This window comes from Plectropomus leopardus, chromosome 14 (assembly GCF_008729295.1).
Source record: "Plectropomus leopardus isolate mb chromosome 14, YSFRI_Pleo_2.0, whole genome shotgun sequence".
NCBI lineage: Eukaryota > Metazoa > Chordata > Actinopteri > Perciformes > Serranidae > Plectropomus > Plectropomus leopardus.
This window is the reverse complement of record NC_056476.1, coordinates 15,900,788-15,923,775: the sequence shown is the minus strand read 5'-3', so window position 1 is coordinate 15,923,775 and position 22,988 is coordinate 15,900,788. Positions and strand designations below refer to the sequence as shown.

At 40.6% G+C, this 22,988-nt stretch overlaps 1 protein-coding gene across 2 annotated transcripts in view; it reads left to right on the top strand.

Moving 5' to 3' along the window:
* asap2a (ArfGAP with SH3 domain, ankyrin repeat and PH domain 2a) overlaps positions 1-22,988 on the top strand; it is a 69,414-nt gene that overhangs the window by 15,034 nt on the left and 31,392 nt on the right. For both annotated transcript variants that reach the window (XM_042500531.1, XM_042500530.1), the window contains exons 2-4: positions 11,734-11,806; positions 18,115-18,260; positions 19,362-19,436. In XM_042500531.1, coding sequence (XP_042356465.1) covers positions 11,734-11,806; positions 18,115-18,260; positions 19,362-19,436 — 294 coding nt within the window. The remainder of the gene's footprint in view (positions 1-11,733; positions 11,807-18,114; positions 18,261-19,361; positions 19,437-22,988) is intronic.

The following is a 22,988-nucleotide window of genomic DNA, read 5'->3' as shown; positions in this document are numbered from 1 at the left end:
CAACAGTCATCTCTGGTTAAAAAAGAGACAATCTAGATATTTGTAGAATTAGGTTCCAGTGGTGGCTGTGCAGAAATTTTGTCTGGAGAAATGTTTGGATGACACAAGTCAGAGTGTTTTAAATATAAAAGTTGTATTTGTCGGGTCGCCTAGTGTCTCATTTTGTGCCCCAATGTGCAGAGGTTACGTCCTCGCCGTAGCGTCCACAGGTTCGATTCCGGCCTCAGCCCTTTGCTGCGTGTCATCCCCTCTCTCTCTTTTTCCCCTTTTCAAGCTTAAGCTGTCCTATCCTAATACAGGCAAAAAGCCCAAAAAATAATCTTAAAAAAATATTGAAAAAAGGTTGATGTTATCTAATTTCTCTAACAAATTATTTGGCATCAGTCCATATTTATTGGCATTTAGCTTTTAAAAAAACAATTTTACTGTGGTCAAAAAACACACAAAATGAGGCATGCACCTGTGTTGTCAGGGCAGCCTAGCAGCAATCTAACAGCACCATACATTTCAAAACCGAAGAGTTATGTTCATTTAAGAATGTTGATTTAAAAAAATAAATAAATAAAATTACTAACTCATTTAAAGGGATGAATAACTTCATTGAAAATGAGGATTTTGTTCAAGGATTTGTTTAGGTCACAAAATATGAGGACAGACATTCAAAGCCTCATTTGAAAACCTCAACAGATGTATGAACAAATGTTTTTAAAAAAAGGCATAGAGTACAGACCTCATTAGGAAATTTCAATAGAGAATAATCCAATTAAACTGATTTTGTCGCTGACGCTTGTAACTGCAACTGTGCAGAAGAAATGGGTTAAACAGCATGAATAGAAAAAAAAGCTGTGCAGCATTCAAATCTTGATTCTGAATTAAAATGTCAACGAAATGATGAAGCCTCTGCACTATAGCTCTAATATACTGCTGGTGTTCAAACTTGTTCATCGCTTTTACTCAGATTTTTATATGTTAATATAACCGTGATGCTTAATGTGTGACGGACAGATATTGTGAATGTGACACCGCCAGTGGCAGTTACTGACCTGAAAATTGATCAAAGAAGAAAATGGATTAGCACCAACTTGCAGAGAGATCAAGTTTCACTTTTTGCTGTTTCTCCAAACACTGTGGGCGCCGCTGCGGTGAAATAAATATGATTAACGTTATGTCAAGTCTTGCCCATGATTTTCGCATCAAAACCAGAGCTTTTTATTTATGTTCCCGCTGGATGAGTGTGTGAGTTATATTCGAGCGTGCTCCTTCAACTCACTCTCAGATGTTTTAGTAGTTTTGGAAGTGAAGTTTGTTTGGGTTTGAAGTTTGATCATTTCACATCTGGTACCTTCATGAAAAATGGTTTACAACCCACAACTGCTACAGATACTGTACTCACACATGCACCAAAAAAACTGGATTACTGCAGCCCAGACTGCAGCCCTCTTATTGCCTGATTTCCACAGTATGCGGCAGACCGTTTACTCGCACAATTGGCTTAAAGGTTTAAGAAAAGGTAGTAGATGAGTTATAAACAGACACCAGAAACAACCCAAGTGTGTGTGTGAGCTTTAAAAAAGTGTGTGGTGATGACAGTAGTAATACTACAGACGGGGAGGATTACTTGGATTGTGTTTTGTTGAAATTGAACATGTGTGTGTGCGGTACATTGATGGGGCCTCCGAGGAAAGCGGGACAGCGTCTTGCCGAGCAGACATGCTGTCATCAGCAGATAGTTAGCCGGCAGGAACAATGGGGCTGGCTCTCCGTCTTGTCTGTCAGTCACTCCAGCATGCAATCATCCAGGAATGTCTTTCTTCTTCAGGAAGAGTAAGAGCACGACAATTAAACCGGCCTGTTAGCTGGACTTTTCCTGTAGTCAGTGGCGTCTTGCCCTCCTTCTCCCCCGCACCGTTTTTCATATGAAGTTAGCTTTTTGTTTATAGAAAGTTTACAAATTAGTCTTAGTACTTGGAGTGCATCAAATAGCCTTTTGTCATCAAGGGAGACAAAATTGTTATCTCAGTTAATGTATTAAAAGATCATTAATTTCATATAATTTATAGTGAGATTTTGGGCCGATACCGATATATGTTTTATTTCTGTTCTTTTTTTTTTGTCTTTTATTTCTACTTTTGTACATTCAATCAGGTCAGATTTATGAAGCAACCTTTAATAAAACCTTTCACATGAAAAAAATCTATGAGAAATAGTTGAAAAGTCTTCCCTCTGTTTTATATTGCTGTGAAGACATCAACAAATTTCTCCTTCACACAACTGTATTTATCCAAGTTTCTTGGACAAGTTCTGCTAACCTTTTGATTAAACTTGCCCAATACTTATTTTTACTAAATATAGCTTGAAGGCATCTAATGTAACTCAATGCAATCTCTGTGAGCTTCAAGTTCCGCCTGCAAAAAGCTAACATCAACTCCACCATGTTGCATTGTCAGGGAAACAATAGGGAGCATTGATGTGAGTTTAGTGCGTTCTTTCGTCCTGATGGCTTCCCGGGAAAGATCTCAATTTGTTTCAAACACATCGACACTGATGTTCGACTGATAAGTCATTGCATCACTATTTCACGCTGTCTCTCTCTCTTTTCCCATACTGCCCTGTGCTTCTTCCTTTTTCAGTCACACTAGAGCTGAAATCATTATTCCATTAATTGATCAGTTGATCACCCAAACAATTATTTACCACCAACTTTGATAACTCTTTGAGTTTAGAAGGGTTGTTTAGACAAAGCAAGCTTTTTGAAGGCCTCACCTCAGGCGCTAAGAACTTTTGATGTGCATTTTTCAATATTTTCAGGTTTGTCACAGAACAAACAGGTGATTAATCATGAAAGAGTTCCTCAGATTTATCAGTAATGAAAATAATGAAGTCACACTGTGGCCTCAGCTATCTTCACTGCTTTTTGATAGCTTTGCACTAAACAGGTAATGCAGTTTTTAGGGGAAACCCATCCAAAATATATTTTCTTACCTTCTTTGATATCCAGAATTAACTTTGCATTCCTATTGGGTTGCAGCCTTATCATGAGACGTTAAATGTTTCATGTGAACATCTTTGAAACTGGACAATGGCAGCACTGTGTGAAGACTTGCTGACCCTCTCCTGCTAATTTCCCCTTCTTGTTTTGGTTTTGAAGACCTTGACAAATGCTGGGCCAAGCACATTGGATTCATTCTCTCAGGTTTGGGACCTGGTAGATGTACTTTGTGCTTTCCCAGCTGAGCTTTTTCCCTGTGACAGCAGCTGAAAATGCTACCTTGTACAGAAATTAGTCACCTATTTTGGGGCTCTTGTCTGCTTTTGCTGTTTTTTTTTTCCAAATGTGGATGTGGTAACTGCTTGGTCAACAGCGCGTGGTTATGAAGCCTGGAAAAGGGGAAAAATCTTCAGCATTTACTCTTTTTTTGCATCACATTTCAAAAGCATATTATGCAGGATTTGTCGCTTACTGGTTGTAACCAAACGTTTAAAAGTGGCCCCTCCTCAATGAGACTGAGGGAGCAGCGGTGGTCAAGTGAGCTAGAGAGTGATGAAGACAGGGAGCGGCGTTAAGGAAAACACCTTCAAGATCAAGAATTCCAATATTTCCATGGCCTTGGAAAGTTTCATCAATATTTATGAACATCAGCTATTTACTGTCAAAGCCAGAAACCAGAGAAGTAAGTCTCAAACTTAGGTTTAAAATCTGGAGCTGCTCTTCAGAGAATGAATGGGAGCTTTTCTTTGTAATACATTATTATCATAAACTGAATAGCTTGGGGTTTTGGACCAATGGGTCAGATAAAACACACCATTTTAGACGTCCATTTGGGCTGCAGGAAATCTTTCACATTTTATTGAAAAAATGATAGATCATGACAATAATTAGAAGATGAACTGATTATGAAAACAATTGTTAGTTGCAGCCCAACATTTATTGAAAGTGCTGTATGCAACTCTGGAGAAAGATAGTTGATGTTTGTGTCTCATTTTCTGATTGTGAAACGCTTTGGGTCGGACGTTTGGTCCGACTACCAACCCAAAGCTTCTGTATTTGATGACCTTATTATTGAGAACCACATTCAACTGTCTTTCTGTTCTGCAACCTGTTATATTCCCAGCGAGGAATAATTGTCCTCTTTCCTTTGAATACTGTAATCTCTCTGAGCTTCCTCAACATTAATTAGGTTTACGGTATCTCCTTTCCCTCTTTATCCATCCAGGCTCACACATTAGATATTATCTATCTATACTGCACACAGAGATCAGTAACCTGACGCACGAACATTACTCTACTATTCAGAAAATGCACAAACATAAGTGAATAGATCACCGTGGTGACGACCTCTGTGACCCTGCAGCAGTGCTGTAGTTTGCCTGGCAGCAGATGGGGCCTGATTGTAATCACAGTGATGATGATGATGATGATGATGTCATGCATGAGGATTAATTCAGTTCAGTTTTCCTCCACCTGCTTTGTCCAGTCAGCAGCAGGACGGGAGAAAAGATCCACTCTGGTTATTGTGAGCCGCTATCAGGAGAGGAAAAATGCTGACACTGCGTTAACGTCATGTGAAGTGTGCTCCAGGCTCGGAGGCTCTATTGTGTGAGGATTCAGCTCTGATCCCACACTGTTGAAACGCTACACGCTACAGTGGAAATCCCCTCTCGCCGTGAAGAGTTTTTTGGGTTAAAAGTGTCTAATATTGTTACAAACAAGAGGGCTCGCACATATAGGTGCTCGGAGACGCGTCAATTTGATCAAACGCTGGAGGGCACGTCAGAGTGGAAATGTGTGAAAGTGATTGGAGAGTGTGTGTGTGTGTGTGTGTGTGTGTGTGTGTGTGTGTGCGCGTTCATGTGAATGATTTAGAGCAGTGCGTTTGTTGTGTTCAGATGGGATTGGTTTATTACCCCGCCTGTCTGTCCCCCACTTGTCTCGCCCCTTTCCCCCGTCAGACCACTCTGTGCAGATTGAAAGGGTCTGCTGGAGCGTGATACTGCCTGATTGTGTGTGTGTGTGTGTGTGTGTGTGTGTGTCTGTGTGTGTGTGTAAGAGTGAGCGAGGGAAGACCTTGGGCGCTGTGATGTCTATGCCAATGTGTGTGTAAGGTTTTGACTGGTCAGACTAATTTACAGGCTGATTACTGGCATTATGTGGAGGTCAAACAGGGGCTTAGATCTACCAATAAGCCAGTAGACTGTTATAATAGTGTTGATAGCTTTAGCATTTTATACTGACAGGAAAGACGCAATAAGTGCTGTTAAACTGTGACACATGAAAAGCCTTTGCCAAGACAACAAAACTGACAAGAATATATGATACTGCTTTTTTCCAAGATCTGCTTGGAGACGTTTCACTATCATCTGCAGTTGTGTTTTTTTATAGCTGTGTTTTATTTTCGCATTGCATTGTGGGACAACCTCTAATTAAGTAAATTTAGTTCATACTAGGTGTTCTTCTGATAATCAGAACAATAGCCCAATCTGAATAAAAATGCCTCATGTAATACCTCAGTTGGAAGAGATCTGTCTGATCTGAAGGATTTTTCAGTTGGGTTTGTAGGAGTTGCAAACCTTTTTATAATCTGTTAAATAGAAAAATACAAGTGACGAATATAAACTCTTAATCTAGTTGTTTCTCTCGTAAATATATTTTTTTCTGTGCATTTTTCCCCACATGGGTGTAACATAATAAGGATGACATGCCACAACAGCTGCTTCTACGACTCTTGCTCCGCTGATTTAACAGAATAGTTTGTAAATTTTAAAATGCATAGCTGTACATAACAATCATCTCTTGCTACCAGCAGAAGTAGACTGCATGACATTTAGTGAACATCGATCAATTGTATTATCTACCAATACATCCAACGGGTCAAATGCTCAGTGGTTTGAATCTGCGTTTAAATTCTGAGATCCAGACAGTAAAGTACTTGTTGTAGGTTATAATGTTGTGGTACTCTAAATAAACATACCTGCAGATGTAAATAATATGTCTTAAAGTTATTTCCTTGGCATTCACTGTCTACATAGGTGATTCAAATCCAGTACACTAACACTAGATGTATTTTTCCTGTGCTGCTCTTCTTTCAGTTGTTTTTGCCCCGCTGCTAACTTATCAAACCCACCAAAAATCCTATCAGTCATTAGTCTCTGATCCTCATTAGTCCTGAAATAAAGCCAACTATAGATGCATGTGAGGTGTTTAGGGGGCATCTGTAATTTGTAGCCACAGAATATAACCTGGGTTACACGTTACTCACCACTAAACTGTATTAACAGGTGGAGCTACCTCTTCTCCTTCTTTACTTAATGTTTTTAATGAATTGAATTTTCTCAATAAAGTTGAGAAAAGAGAAAAACTTCTGTTATATTTCCACAGATTTGATGCTTTACAGTAGGCACAGCTATGTTTGTGCACGTCAAAAAAGTTCTGAATATTCTGATTAAATGCTTTGGAGTGCGCTCCAAACCTGCTTAGAATTGCTGTGTAATTTAGGAATGGGATACCGTAAAGGTTTGAAGAAGTTTACATCTCATCTCATGCTGTGATGTGATTTTTGTGTAGACGCAGATAACATTACGACATGCTTTGTTTCAACACAAGCCTGAATCATATTAACACGGGTCAACAATACACTCGCACCCTGGAGCTTTCTCGGAATAACTTAATTCATCACAATTTTCAAAACCTGTTGGGAAAATTCAGGGGAAAGAATTTGGGTCACAAGGCTGCTCGTGATTATGAAGTTAAACCAAGTTTATCTGAATGTAAAGGGCTGCAGTGTTCTGTATGAAGCTGACAAAGATCTTGGAACACCAAAGCAGCTGATATCTGACTGTGTTGATGCAGCAAATGCACCAGGAGCTTTAGTCACCAAGTGAACAGATTGCTATAAATCTCTCGCCCATTTGGCTTGTCTTTCTTCACAAAAACATCAGCGCTACTGCGAGGGAGCCCAGCAGAGTTAGTCAGAGTGCTGCGTTTTTATTTGCCTCCTCTGTTGTCATGTTTTTGTATTTTTTTTATATGTTGTGATGTTATTGCACTCAACTGTGATGCCATGTTTTAGCAGTGTAAAGACTCACACAAAATTATCACTTAAGACCAAGTATGTGGCGATGAATTTATTTGCAGAGACTCTGCCCTCGGCCTGTATTTTCCTTTTATTTTTCTGTGTGTTTACGGGCAGCATGCAGGTAGGGTCAGGACTTTATTAGAAGGTAGTGATCAGACTAAGGCTGTGTGTGATTGGTTGACTACTTTATTTTATATATATATATATATATATATATACACACACACACACTCACACACACACACAGTATCAAAGCCGAATAAGTATGATATACATATTGCACATAGTCATGATAATATGCATATGCAGGGTATTCCCCTTAGTTGTTATTGCACATATTTTGTGGGGTTATTTGCTATTAAATTTCTTAATGGCACTTTGGTAAAAGCTTTAACTACAAGAACATGTGACTTGCATTTAACCAACATTTAAGCATGGACAGCCAATAACAAAAAGCCAAATTATTACATCACAATTTATGTATTGAATAAATACATGTCAGCACAATTTTTCAGGTATATTATGAAATAATGAATAAAACACACACAGTCTGGTGTCTTATTGATTTTTTTCTTTGCAACACTCACCTTGTTAACACCATTGCATGCTTTGACTCCAGTAGTTCACCCTTGTTTGACCTCAAATCCTCCTCAAAGAACATTTACAGCATCAAATAATCAATACAATAAATTACAAGACATTTTCAAGCTGATGTTGTGGGCTCATTTTGAAATTGAATGCTGCAGTACTGAAAAGATGGAGTGATGCAAGATTTGTCCAAAATGTATTTCTATTTTTTTTGCAAATCATGCACTCCATGTCTCATGTTGAATGCTGAGACAACATCAAGCCTTCTGTTGTCTAACAGGTCAGCTGCCAGCAGAAATGCTTTCAGTGCTCTCAAGGCGTTCACTCTGGGAATAGATTTAACATGGAGAGCAGAGCCCAGGGTGGTATCAGCTCTGCTAAGAAAACACTCAGCGGCTGTCTCCAGTTACCCTCTAAAAGTCTTTGTGTGGTTGGATCGGTTTGGCGGTGCAGACGGAGATAGCGTGTTTCTGTATTTTTCTCACTCTTTGTCTCTGCATTTGTTTGAAGATACTTGTTTAACAGTATGTTGTGGCTGTGTGCTGGTCTGAGCGACCCAGACAGACAGAGCTAATGAGATAATGGCACATGTCACACATGAGTCATTTAAGACGACTTGAAGGAACTAAAACCACAGCACTGAAAGTCTTACTTTTACTCAGAGAAACAAGTAGCTTCTGGTCGACTTCTTTTAATTTGCACAGTTCCCATCAGACTTCAGATGTTATTTTTGGCATGTGTTACTGTTACTAAGAACTGCTGTCTGGTGGTTTATTTTGGTGTAAAAGTTTGTTTGGAGAAGGTCGTGATTTTTCCTTTTAAATCCCATCTGCACTGTTTTTGTCATTTAATTTATAATCATTTTTAAGGGGTCAGTTTGTTTTGTTTGTGTCAGACTGAACCAAAACAACAACAAAAAAGATATACTTAAAAAAACAAACAAACAAAAAAACAGCACAAAAACAGTTTTCTGTCATATTTTACAGATTTCACTGGAAATGGATGATTGACATGAACAGTATTATTGTTATTATTTTAAAACATGATAAGACATTTGCTAAAAAGCTTTATTTTTTTACATTGATAGATTATCATGTACAATACAGTTATCGTTAGTCTCGCTTTAGCGTTCCCTGATTGTACACAGAGCTGCTCAGAAAGTTGACGATGCTGCAGCTTGAGTGGCTGTTTTGATGTGAGTACCATTTGAATTTTTGAACCGTTACGCCTCCTCGTTGCACCGCCAACTTGGTCCGCAACGCGGGTATCCCAGCATGCAGTGTGCAGGGAATCAGTGTCTTCCCATACACCAGGACCCTGAAACTGAAGCAGCTACATGGAATGCAGTTCTCCTGCTTCTTCCTGCTTTGATATGTGAAAACGTATTTGTAAAAGTGTCCAGTTGGGAAAAAATGTGTGTCCAGGGGGTGATTATCAAACTAACTTTAGCCTTGTGTCTGAATTGCAGCGCAACCTTGAGTTTATTCTCACACATTAGCACCTGATTGTGACTGATTAGGCTGTTTGTCTCTACTGAGACAACTTGGAAAAAAACCCAACTGCTGAGTTGAATCGTAGTAAGTGTTGTTACTGGATGGCTGTTTAAACATTTACCTCAGCCATTAAATACACAGCCCACTTTGCAGTGTGATGTAGCACCACTGCTCATTTTCCTGAAACTTTACAAGCCTTATATTTAATAACAAATTTAAAAAGGGGACCTTTGGATAAGCCTGCAGAGTGGTGATAGATCTGCAGAGCAAATTGTCAGTATGCTTCTCCTGTTTTTGAGCTCTGTGTTATTCTGCCCATCCCTCTTCCAGTGACACTTGATTTATGTGTCATTTTCCCTTTTAAGCAGGGGTGTCAAACAAACAAACAGCCAGAGGGTCCAGTCTGGCCCTCTGGATGCCTTTGCAAAGTGTGAAATTTCAAAGAACTTCGACTGATTTTATCTCAGACAAATTAGAACGTAAACGCAATTAAATTGTAAGGAAATTTTCTTTAGTCTTTGATTTTTTGCTGGAAATAAAAATTAAATAGAAAATTCCTGACATTGACTTGTGAATTTCAGTTGAGGACATCTCTGACAATGCACAGACATAAGAATCAGGAAATAAATGTAGAAATATCCCAAAGTAAAAGTCAATCATGAAATGACTCTGAAAATCAAGGCGCTATCAAAGTTAAATTTCTGAAAATAACTGAAATAATTCAGGTCAGGACATACTCCATCCATACAGAAAATCAAACATTTTTACTGTATGAAAGTTTGTTAAACTGTAAAATATCTGATGGTTTTACTGGTCTGGCCTTGACTTGACATAAAATTGGACTGTATGTGGCCCCTGAACTAAAATGAGTTTGACACCCCTGCTTTTAAGTCTCTCTCTCGCTGTTCATTTTTTTTTATGCCATTTTAAAGTGTGTGTGAAATATGACCCCGGGGAACCTCAGTGCTGAGCAGTTCTTTCATTTTGTAATAGCAAACAGCTCGGATATTAATACAGTAGATTTATGGATTTAATACATTTTGTCACCACATCTAGTGGTGCTGCAGAGGACTGTGTGTGTGTGTGTTTGTGTGTGTGTGTGTACTATATTGGTGTGTGTGTGTTGTAGCTGAATGGGGGCCATTGTGTGTTTTTTTTTGTTTTCAGAGGGTGTAGGGGATCTGATATGTGTCCGTCCGATGTGGAGCAGGGCAGGGGTAAGTGGCGCCGGCTTTGGCCCGCTTGGGCGGACGTACTTAATAAAGTCCCTAAAAACTCATTTCCCAAAATCCCCCCTCATCCCGAGAGACTCCCTCACTCATCACTGGTACAGTGCTGCATTGTCTCAGCTGGATTCCCAGTGTTTGTTCTGGTTAGTGTGTGAGTCTGAGCTCAGTGTATGTGTGTTGTAGTGTGTGTGACTGGTTATTCAGAGGTTTGTGTGTGTAAAGACTTTCATGGGAGAGACCTCAGATGCTGCTCTTGCTCTACAAGCTATTACACTGATACACACACACACACACACACAAACATTAACACAATAACTGACGATAGAGCTCAGGTCTATTCTTAGCTCTGCCTTGAATAATTCATTACTTGCAGCCAGAGTGGAGATGGCATCCACAAACACACAAACTGTACCCACCACATGGAGGCATTCAGACAAGGGGAAAAAAAGCAGGACCAAACAATTCAACACAGGACTGCAACAACACAAACTGCAACCCTTAAAAAAAGACACTAGAGTTGAATCGATGTCTTTCTGACAGTGTCAACTTTATAAGGGTGATGTACTGTATCACTGCAGAGCTGCTGTATCACTATACTAACCTCGCTCTAAACCTCTGAATCGCTGCCCACATCTCATTTAGGTTTGGTGTTGTGCTGATCAGCCAATCAGAGCTTTGTAGCTGGGATTAAAAATGGAGACGTCATCTTTATACACAGACTTGCTAAGGATGGGAATCACCAGAGGCCCCACGATACGATATTATCATAATTCTTTAGTCACGATACAATATTATTATGTTTTATATGTAGTTATTTATTTTGATCCCTATCAGCCACTACCACCATAGCAACAGCTCCTCCTGTGGTCCACATACGTGAACATTACATCATAAAAATAAACAAATGTATCATTTAATATCCAAGGTGAAAATGAACAAAAAACCCCGCAATAACACGTATTGCGATGTCATGCAATTAATCTCCCTTTTCCAACTGTAAACAGAGATACAGTCATGTAAATGTCCCAGTCTCAATAAACACAAGCACCAGTGCCTCCTCATGCTTGTTTATGGAAACTTGAGCAAACTGACAAAGATGAAAACTAAAGAGATTTCCTGTAGATTTGATTTGATTTTAATTAGTTTTGTAAGCACACAGTATTGTTTTACTTAGATTGCAGTTTGTTTCTTTTTTAAATCTAGTTTTTAATGTGTATTTCAGTTAACTAAAGTTTGTTTTCAGAGTAGTTTTATATTTTAGTGTAGCTTTAACTATAATAACCTTGTTGTGTCTGTCTGTCTGTCTGTCTGTCTGTCTGTCTGTCTGTCTGTCTGTGTGTGTGTGTCCAGGCTCTGGACGTGGACCGCAGTGTTCTGTACAAGATGAAGAAGTCTGTGAAGGCCATCTACACGTCGGGTCTGGGTGAGTCCTCCTGTCTGTAATTTGCTGTCAGGATTTTCATTTCCTTATCTTAGCACTCTCACTTAAGTCACAAACCTTCAGAGCTGTTCTAAAACTGAATTTTATGAAACCTTTTGGTGCTGAAATGAAAACTCAGCCGGCTATTTATCATACATCTTACTCATAATGTATTGTGCTCAGAAGAATTTGGGGTTTTGTGGCTGTTGGATGGACTTGGTAATTTATTCTCTGTACTTTTCTTTTTAATGCAAGATAATAAGTTCAACACAAAAATGCACAATACATTGAAATGAAAAAAAAATCATTAATTGCCTCTCTAATGCTTTTGTTCCACCTCCTTTGAGGCAGAGTAGGGAGGAAGGTTTCTTGTGTGTTATTACCGGGCTCATTGTGGCTGGTTGTGCCAGTGTTGGGTGTTTCCAGTGTCTTTTGTTTGGCCGGCCTGACAGATCCCCGCTGAGAGAGAGAGAGAGAGAGAGAGACCTCTGAACAATGTGCTGAGCGTGTCTTTTTCAGAACAGTGTGAGCTCTGTTCAGACCAGAGGGACAGCTGTCTGATCCAGACCCCCAAAGGAACAGCTGGGGAGGGGCGCACACTGTGTTTGTGTGTGGCTGCTGAGGCATGGACGCACTTGTGTCCTCACCTAACCGTTCAACGTGCATTTACATAAACATGCCTTTTTTTTGGTTCCAGATTCAGAGCCTCTATTTTGTCATTCCATACTCATGAAAGGCTGGTGAGAGTGTGTGTTTGTGTGTGTGTGTGTGTGTGTGTGTGTGTGTGTCTGCAGGTGCACAGTTAGAGGAGGAACCTGTTGTAGAGTTTAGTCATCCTGTTCAGCTGCCAAAATGATTCACTTTCGGGCCCGATCAGACAAACATGAGGCACACCACGCAGCCTTTTTTTGTTGAAACTGGCCCTCATCAGACAGAGTGCTTTTTAGTAGCAGCCAGGGCGTTTTTTTTTTGGTAATAGTTTTCTATGAGAGTGAAGCTTCTCACTAGAAGCTTTTGCATTGCAGAAGGATATTTCCACTTCAGTTTGAATTCCCCCGACAACAACAACAGGGTAAAAAGGATGTTGGCTCATTGTTTCCCACAGACCTTCAATCTGTGTGGCAAAGAGGAGAATCTGTGTGTGTCTCTGAATTCAGAGGTTCATGTCGGTCTGTGAACGCAACTCTACCCGCAGCAGCTTGCAGAGGGCGATGTTGATGCTTAACACAAACCATGAACTGTACCCTACTACTCGTTGTCATCGCCACCACAGAAGGCCCGCTTCTCAATTAATCTGATAGGACAATGGGAAAAAAATGCACAGGTTCTCGTTCTGAGTTGAAGTTTTTTCAACTTGAGGCATTTAGGGCACTTAGGGCGCATAGAGGGGAAAACGCAAGGCACTCAGCGATGCAATATCAGCAAGCAAAAAGCTTCACTCTCATTGGAAATAACTAGAAAAGGCTGCCTCAGATTGCTAAAATGTTTCTGCGTTGTTGTGGCCCTGTTGATAAATTACCTTCATGTGAATCAGTGTGGTTACCGCAGCAGGATACACGTCTGAGAATTGTAGGTGTTTCAAGTGGCTGTACTTTCTTTTCATCATGAACAAGATTATCTGCTATAGGAAAAATATTGTGAGGAAGCAAATCAACCTTTATGCCTTAAAGCGTGAAGCTTGTCCAGATTTCTTTCAGTATTTACAATAGAAACACTATTTTGTCTGTTGGGGGGGAAACTGGGAGTGCTGTCATTTTCAGATCTTTAAGGGAAGGTCGCATCACTGACAGTCACCTTTTACTTATCCACAATCATTTAGGAAAAGCTGCACAGATCTGTTTTGAATACAAACAAGAAGATGATGGAATGCGGGCGTATCTCTAGAACAAAAGATGATAAGGCGCTAAGCTAATATCCAGGACTGTGCTTCCTTTAAGTCCAGGATTGTCTGTGTTTTCACTCACTGACTCCATGGGCAGAAGACAAAGCAAGTCAAAGTTATTTATGAAGTATTTTTTTATTAAAAAAAAAAACGGACAGGGGAAGAGGGTGAATGAGACAAACGGCTTTGAGGAGGTGCTTAGGGAAAAAGCCTGAATAATACGACGCACCACAGGGAGCATCAACACTGACTGCCTCAGTGCTCGGAGAACACATTCCTGTCATGACTCGCTGTCGAGCCCAAACTCTGGAAGCACATTTTCCAGCTTTGACACGGGGAATAGTAATGACGAGGAGGAGAGGATGGATGTTTGGTTATAATGGGAGGCTGAGCAGGCAATGTAAGCTCGTACCAGAGAGTGAGAAAAAGATGGGAAATAAGAGTGAAAGAAAAAAATGCAGGGAAAGCTGTACAGATGAGCCAGAGAGCCCTGTGTTGCTGCAGGGGCCTGTCAGCTTGTCAGCTTGTGGGTTTTGATGAATAATCCAGCAGCAGCATCTCAAACCCCTGAAGAACCTGGAGCTGATCGAGCAGAGCAGCTCGGACCGACCTGCCAAAGCTGCTGAACAGATAACGACTCGAGGCGGACGAGTGAACAGCGTGTTCCAGCTGCTGTACCTACAGGCGGGCTGGATGGAGGTGCTGAATAATGCAGCTCTTTTGGTCGCTGCTGTACACTCACACACATACAACATTTTTCTCTTGGCTGCAAAGTAACCAAGACAATGAGACTCCCACGAGCTCTAATGTAATTAAACTGGATGGATGTCTGAGGAAAAAGTGACCCGATGAGACTCTGATATGAAAGAGGAAGTGTCTTTGTCTTCTGCGGGTAAAAGTTAACGTCTCTGTGGCCCTGGTGGCCATGTTGTTAAATAGACATGGAGTCCAGTGCTGTTTTCATAGAGTCCGCAGAGAGATATGGAATTGATCTGAGGTCGGCTGCACATTGTGTTGGTGAGAGTTGGAGCGTCATCCAACCAGCTTGATGGAGCCGAGTGTGAGGGAATGAGTGTGGGAGAGACAGAGAGAGGAAGCCGAGGCCAGTCTGCTATCTGGTGATTAAACCGTGTGTGTGTGTGTGTGTGTGTGTGTGTGTGTGTGTGTGTGTGTGTGTGTGTGTGTGTGTGAAACAGATAGAAGAAGCTGCAGCACAAGCCTTTGGGAGGTCAGATAATCCTCAGCAGACGCCTGAAAGCCGCATATTATGTTTTTTTTTGTGTTTGTGTGTGTGTGTGTGTGTGTGTGTGTGTGTTTGAGAGGGAAGATACAGTAAAAGCTGCTGTGCACCACTGGGTATCAGCAAGGCATTCGTGCTGGTGTGTCTCAAGGTCATTGTTTCATACTTCTTTCCAACTCTCCTACCACTTACTGTCGCTACCTCTTTCAAGCATTTCTCTGAACCTGAAACTTTTTTTTAGATGTTTAAAAAGGCCACACACAAAAGAAAACATGCACAATTTGAATAGCCAAGTAGTATGTCATTAAAAAGCGTTCTCAAGAGCTAGTTCAGAAGGTCACAAGGTGATAAATGGAAGGAAAGCAATAAAAACACTTTTTTAAAAAAAAAGACTAGTAGATAGATGTTTATATTTTTTGGGGTTGTATATAAAACTGGGATAGTTGTCCATATTGTAGCAAGTTGTATATAAAATTTGTGAAGTGGTTTATTTAGAATGTGAAAGTATAGATAGGGATAGGAATAAATAAGTGTGTAGTATTTCAGTATTTATTTTTTTGAAGCTGACTTATAGGCTTATTTGTATAGGCCTTTCTTTTTTATTTATTTTATTTCATTAATTTTTTTCATTGCACTTGTTTGTAAGGCATGTTTGCGTTTAATTGTCTGCTTTTTTTTTTACATGTTCTAAAGAAAAATTCATTCATTCATACATTCAAGTGGAAAATATTTTAAGGTTTGTTTGTTATTCTTTATTTTAATGGGTCACTAGCTAAAATGGTCTGAAATCACTGATCTTTGTCATTCAGCATCAAAATGCTACAACAGGATGTTCAGTGTTAATAAATGGACATGTAACATTGACAAAGAGTTTCAGAGGTTTAGCTTTTCAAGTGACTCTTGTAGCCGTGCAAACATGTTTCCTTAAGAAAGCCTCTGAACAGCGGCTTAATGGATCGGAAATGTTGAGGCAACACGAAGAACACCGCTCGGTGAGCAGGTTTTATTTACAGTGTAAACTAAGAAAAAGGCTTCCTCCTTTCTCTGCTGCGTTACTTATAAACCAGCTCAGCGTGTCTTTCAGTCATCTGAGGTTCAAATCTGCTCTGTACTGTAGACTACATGTGTGATATGTTCAGGTCAGGTTACAACAGATACACATGTACTCGCTAAGCAGCCCAGGGGGGGTTCGGGCTGTTTGTCGGTGCTGAATAGCACCGCGCAGAGCTCTCATGTGCCACTTCAAAAACAACAGCAAGCCACCGCCCTGTTGGCCCAGAGCCGGGCAGAGCTGCAGCCAAACAGCTGGAGCTGATGTGTAGACAGTAGGCTGAGGGTGTGTGTGTTTGTGAAGGTCACTGTCTGACACATGATCGAAGTTTATTATATTATTATTAAGAAAAAAAAAGCAAATAATTCTTTTGGCCACATAATTTTCCAAAAAAAATGTCTCTACTGTTAAAACAAATGGCAGCAGGCTAGCAACAATTTCATCTTGAATTACGATGACTTAAAATATGTTTCTGAAGACATTTGAGGTGAGAAATAGGCAAGGCATAGAATTTTGGTTCATATTTGATCAGCTCTACTTAGTTTCATCGTTTGATCACCGTATGCAGCCCACTTTCTGTTCACAAACTCTCATTTTACAGCCAAACAGTGTACTAAAATATGTTTCTGATGACATTTTAGGATAGAAGTAGGCAAACATTAACATAATCCTTTCAAGCAACATCCCTAGAGCCAGTGAAAATTTGAGCTGAGAGATGAGTAAAGATATCTGGGTGTTGGTGAGATGGACAGAAGTTTACTGTAGTTTATTTACTCATAATAATCACATTATTATGATACAAAGCTGGCTGAAAGTTGGAAAAGTATCCCTTTAAGTAATTTCAGAAGTCAAGATTTACAAATGTGACGATTTGTCAATTTTCTTTCTGCATTATGTCATTTTGAATTTGGTTTTGGACTGTTGGACGTGTAAAACAAACAATTTGCTGGCTTCGACAGGAGCTTTGGTACTTTGTACTAGAAGCTGTTCAAACTCTCATTTTACCACTTGTGCTCTGAGTCTCGAAGAGCTTTATCATGCAGCTCAGCGGTAGTTTAAATTAAATTTGTCTGATGTGAGGAGGTCAGCAGGTAGTGACTCAGAGACTTTCAGCTTTCCCCTTTTAATAACATGATGGATATCTCTGCGGCAGAGACCGAGAACCTGTGGCTGCTCTTTATCTGTGTGTGTGTGTGTGTGTGTGTGTGTGTGTGTGTGTGTGTGTGTGTGGTAGATGAAAGGCTGAGTCATGATGTGGCAGCAGGTGTCTTTTTAATGTACATCCTCATATTTTTACACACCCTTCTTCTCTCTTTTTTTTTCCAAGAGTCCCTCCCTCAAATACCCCTTCATCTCTGTCATGTCTCTTAGTGAGTGTCGTCATAGCAACAGTCCCCAGTGCTCCATCCCTCGCTTCACCGCTGTCCCAATGGCATTAGCTGTTATCAGCTGCCCAGTCTGGCGTGGAGCGAATTAAGTGGAATCATCTCAGCCTAACCCCGTGGTAGATGAGCACAGCTTTAAAGCCGATCGGAGACTTCGGTCACGGCTGGTTTATGGGCTTCCCCGTGATGAGGAACTGACTGGGGGTTTGTTTATTTGGGGGCCGACTCTGTGGATTTTTCTTTTCTTCCTCCTGTCTGTCTTCTGCTTAATATTTCCATTGCTGTCGCCCGTTTTTCATAGTCTCTTGTCCTTTGTGTGGGTGTTGTTTTCATCTCTAGTACAATCGCCAATAAAGGAATAATCAAAATATTCTCATACCCATGGTGTGTTTCATGTCACTTAAGAGAACAAGCATAACTGAAAAGCAAAAACAGGTGAGAGTGGAAAAGGTGGGCAGGAGTGTGTGTCTAATTACTGCTAATGGAGGCAGAGATTTCAGGATCATAGACAACAAAACTTTGATCACATTGTACTGCCCAGTCAGTGGAGTGCAGCTCTGTCCTATACTGGGAAAACCCTGAACTGTAATGGGAGGATCGATCAGCCGGAAAAGTGTATCTTTGCTCACTGAAACACTAATATACATTATTAATTACTACTGATTGATTTTTGAATTTTACCAATCAGAGATTGAAAGCCCTTAGTTTGATTCTTACTGTCAAATCTGACCTGTGTGTTTGTGTGTTTTCCAGCCCATGTCGAGAACGAGGAGCAGTACACTCAGGCACTGGAGAAGTTTGGAGAAAACTGCGTGTACAGAGACGATCCTGATCTGGGTTCAGCTTTCCTCAAGTTCTCTGTCTTCACCAAGGAGCTCACTGCACTCTTCAAAAACCTGGTGAGTCTGCGCAGTGTGTGTTTGTGTCGAGGAGTGGGGTTAAATCTTCTGGGACAAAGAAAGATTTCCATCCTCTCCCTAATTGTCTCTATCCCCTTGAGTCACTGTGTGTGTTCTGTTACACACTCACACATCAAGCACATGCAGAGTCCAACTGGAGCTTAAATCCCTCGGGGAGTTAGCTCTAGTTTTTCCATTGAGACGGCCAAAGAGCCACTGCAACACCAAATATCTGCTGGATGGATCATATCCAACCTGATCTGTTAAAGCCAGGTTTTGTACCGAGGCCAAAGCGTTATTAGAAAAATCTGACACTGTCATCATGTGAGGTCTGTCGCTTTCCCTCGGACACTGTATCGACTCACATGGAGACCAGGAGCTCGAGACTTAATATTTGTGTTATCTCAACACCTTATATTAAAGAAATATGAGCTGCCGGCTGACCTGGATGTGAAGATGTAATCTCTCAAAGCTTTAGTAAGCTCTACCTTCCTAGATTACATGCATTACACACACACAGGAGCTCACAGTGGCTTCCAAACAGAGGAGTTACTTGTCTCATAATGGATTGTTTTACATTTTTGTCTTTTTAAATCCTTCCCCACTCAAACATGTGTTTTTCTTATTTTCATGTCCCCTAAAATCTCTGACCTTTAATATCATGACGATGTCTGAGTCTAAGTCTGTTTGAGGCTCAGTGATATGGCTGAATCCTTCTGATGTTTCCTTAAAGCTAGACATTTTAGTGCGCATTGCTCTTCCACCGATCAACATTGTGCAAGTATAATTAACTCATTATCCCCCACTGCTTTAGTAATGGGTATTTCCTAGTAATTTTGTACCTCGTTTAGCTCATTCAGCCTTTTAACGCCCATTGTTTACTGAAGATACAAAATAAAACTTGCATACATTTTTACCTGAGTGCCTCCCTTTGTTGTTTAGCTCTTTTCCTGTTGGACACACAGCGTGCACACAGACAACACTCCAACAGGATTACATCTCAGTGCGTCCGGCGCCCCTGACTGTCAAGTCTCTGGCAGGTTTAAATCCTCTGATGTAACCCTTCAACTCTTATCTGTCTCTCTCCTCACCCTCCTCCAGTTCCAAAACATGAACAACATCATCACCTTTCCTCTGGACAGCCTGCTGAAAGGAGACCTGAAGGGAGTCAAAGGGGTAAGACAACAAAACAGCATGGTCTCGTGTTTCTCTACTACCGCACAGGAAGTGTTATATGAGTAAATGAATACAGTTTAGCCTGATATAACAGCAACTACAGCGAGCTGTAAAAGTTTCATCATGTGATGAAGTTTAATCTGCTGGTTCAAACTGGTTTGGAGCAACTTTGACGTCCTGCTATCTCTTAAACAAGGTTAATGATAAGCTACTGATTTGCCTCAGGCCACTTTCCCATGTTTCCATAAAAAGTGAAAATTGAGTCAAGACCAGACAGATATTTGATCAAATAGCTACCAGAATACACCTGACTTTATGAATCTTAAAAAGTAAAAATCATGAACTTTACCTTTTATAAGTGATGAGTGCTAAAGCATTAGCATGATACCTGTAATAACTCAATATGATGAAAGTTGTGCAAAACTGTCTGCATGAAAATATGTGTTAAAGTCCCAGCATGGAGTCTAAAATCAGTCAACATAATGTATTATCCAGTGTGAGCTGGTAATCGCTCAGCAGAACCCATGAAAAGGTGTGAGTACGGGGTTCAGAACAAGTGGTGAGTTGGCCAACAGTAATGTCTTGTTCCCAAAGACTTTGTAAAAGTTTTTCAGCCCAAGTTGACTCTTTGAGGTATAAACAAAACAAAAACTGATCAAGGTGAGCAACATGCCAGCTACCCAATGCTTGTGGAATTTCTTAAAGTTATACCCAAATCTGAATAATCTTTGAAAGCTTGTCCTTCTTGGGACTTGATATTGTTTGAATTTTTTGGATACTGGTGCCGATACTAGATCTCAGCCGGCCGAGCCCGATTTGGCCCAACACTCCGTGTGGGCTAGTCTGGGCTGTAATTTCTCAATATTTTATATATAATATTTTAAAAAATAATAATAAAACAGGCAGTTCTTGTGCATAAATGACAGGAGTGGCATTGTACTTTTTCAAGAAGAATGAGAGAAAAAGAGGGAGGGACTGTGATAGAGCAAGAGGAAGAGTGAGGGAACAACAGAGCAATATAGTGCAGAACCAGAGGAAAGAGAGAGAGTGTGTCTGAGAAGGGGATGGAAAACAACAGAAAGAGAGAGAGACAGAGGCTGCAAGAACACTTGGTTGGCAGTGTTTCCTTTCTCCTCCCCAGCAGTGGGAATGATATGTGTAACGTGCAGCAGAGAGCAGTGATATCTCTCTGTATGCTGCATCACCACGGACCGCCACGGAGACTCACTGAGTGAGCACAGCCTGTTCTGCCCAACCTGTTGTGAGTGAGACGCAGAGCCGTCAACTAGTGAAATAACAGAAGGAGGAGAGGAAGGAGAAGTGGATCAAGGAAACATGTCAGCCATCGACCTGAAACAAATTTTTTTGTTTTTTTTTAACCAAGATCAGACTCAAAAGTGCTGCCATGGAGTTAGATTTGGACAGAAATTGTGCAGGTTCAGGTAGGGTCAGGCCTGATTAAAGCTCTATACTCAAGTGTTTTTCCAAAACCCTTTCTTTTCTTTTAACAAAAAAAATCCAGACATCTCAAACTTAAAATATTGTATAAAGACATTCAAAAACTAAAGAACTTCCCTCAAGAACTTAAAAATACATACATACGTAAATAGCATTTGTTTTTTTAACAGTATTTTTGGAATATGTTATGCCTTTACAAGAGTGTTGAGACTGCAGGAAACAAGGAGAGAGAAAGACGGGTGATGATATGCAACAATTCTTCTTGCCCAGACTTTGACGTACATAGTGACTCAAACCCATAGGCCTGGGAGCCCCAGAAACTGACAATATTTTGATCAACACTTGTAACTTTCTCATCACAGAATGAGTAAACAGTATGAAAAATTGGCCTTGACATGTAATACGAGCTTTTAGTTTTTGACAGTGTTTTGATACTCGACGCTATGGACACATTTCAGTCTCTAAAAAAGCACTGAGGTTCAATACGCAGCAGTTAGTGAGTCACTCAGTCATGTGCGTCCACCGGCCGGACTGAACCCAGACGGACACTTGTTAACAGTTCCTGCAGCTCTGTAATGCAAACAGCACTCGTTACTGTCCGTGGCGGGCTGTGACCTTTCACTCTCCAGGCACATGATTGGCTGCAGTTTCCACCGAGGTATGATGCGATTAAGTCAGCTCTCTAATGAGGCCAGTTGCCATAGGAACGGCAGTTGTCCCCGTGACCCTCTGGCGCTCGGCTCTCTCTCGACCTTTGAACTATTTGTCCTCTTCTTTTCCTCTCTTGCTCTTTTGTGTGTCTCTCAAGTGCAGTGTTTTCTTTTAAGCCTCTATCTGCTTTTCTCCTCCATGATTGTGTTTCTTTCTCTTAATGTCTGTCTCTCCCTGTCTCTCTGTCCCCGCCGCTCGCTCCCCCTCACTCTCCAGTCTGGCAGTCAGTCACATTTGTAATGCTCAGCCTCTTATTGCTCATTAGCCCTCTGATGATTCTCATTACCCCAATGATATGGGGGGTAATGAGCTGCTGGTTATTTTATACCTCCGACACACACTTTTACTTGTGCTCTCATAAATGTCTCCATGGCTACTCTCCCAACTCCCAACCTGATGCTCACCTCCACAGCCCAAGGCTGTCCCCTCGTCCCTCCCTTCCTCCTTCGCCCTCTTTCTCTGTCATTATCCTACTTCTTCATCCTGTCCGCTCTCAGGGGAAGTACCTGTTAGGAGAGAGGAAAGCAGGAAGAAGTCCAGACCTATGAGAAAGGCTGTTTAGGCCGCAGTGAGAGAAAGATGAAGTAATGGGTTGATACGGATGTCATTAGAGAGGAGGAGAGATGGATTTTAAGTCTGTCTGTGGAGAAAAATCTGTCTCAATATTGATGACGAATGAGTGTTTCATGATCAACAAATAAGACAAAATGTGTGTATGACATAAAGTACAGCCAGAGTAAATGGCAGTATATTTTCACAAGAAGTTAATCAAGCTAATAGTATTTGCTTTTTAATAGTCTTTTCTGCGTATAAATGTCAAAAAAAATTGAAGGGGGACCTCATGTGATATAGAAATTGTACCTGAATTGGTGGTAAAACCTCCGGAGATAACTTTTTTGTTTAAACATTCAATTCTGACTTTAACGGTGACTGCACACTGAAATGGCTGCAACAATTTCAAAAAGCTGCGTTAAAATTGGTTTGCTATTAGCCTAGCTTTCACTATGCAGCTCTACCTACCTGCAGGTACGATTTCCCGCACAAAAGGAAGTGTATCAACCATTGTACAACAAAAGCAGGAAGAGAACTGCTCTGTTTGTTTTTCCAGGTCCAGAGCTAGCTATCCACAGTAAAGGAGTATTTTAACAGTAAACGAGTGATTTTGCAGTTGAAATTACTGTTCAAAATAGTAATGGAAATTGCAGAGGGCGGAACAAGCATTTCTCAAAGCAGTTGAATGTAGGTCATCTGTGACAAACAGTCTGTAGCAATGGTCAAAATCAAGTTGTGATAGTTTACATTTTATTTTAAAACAAATTAGATATAACTATCTTAATAGTTACAAAATGACCTCTTCAGTGAACATGTTTTTTCTTCTCTCTT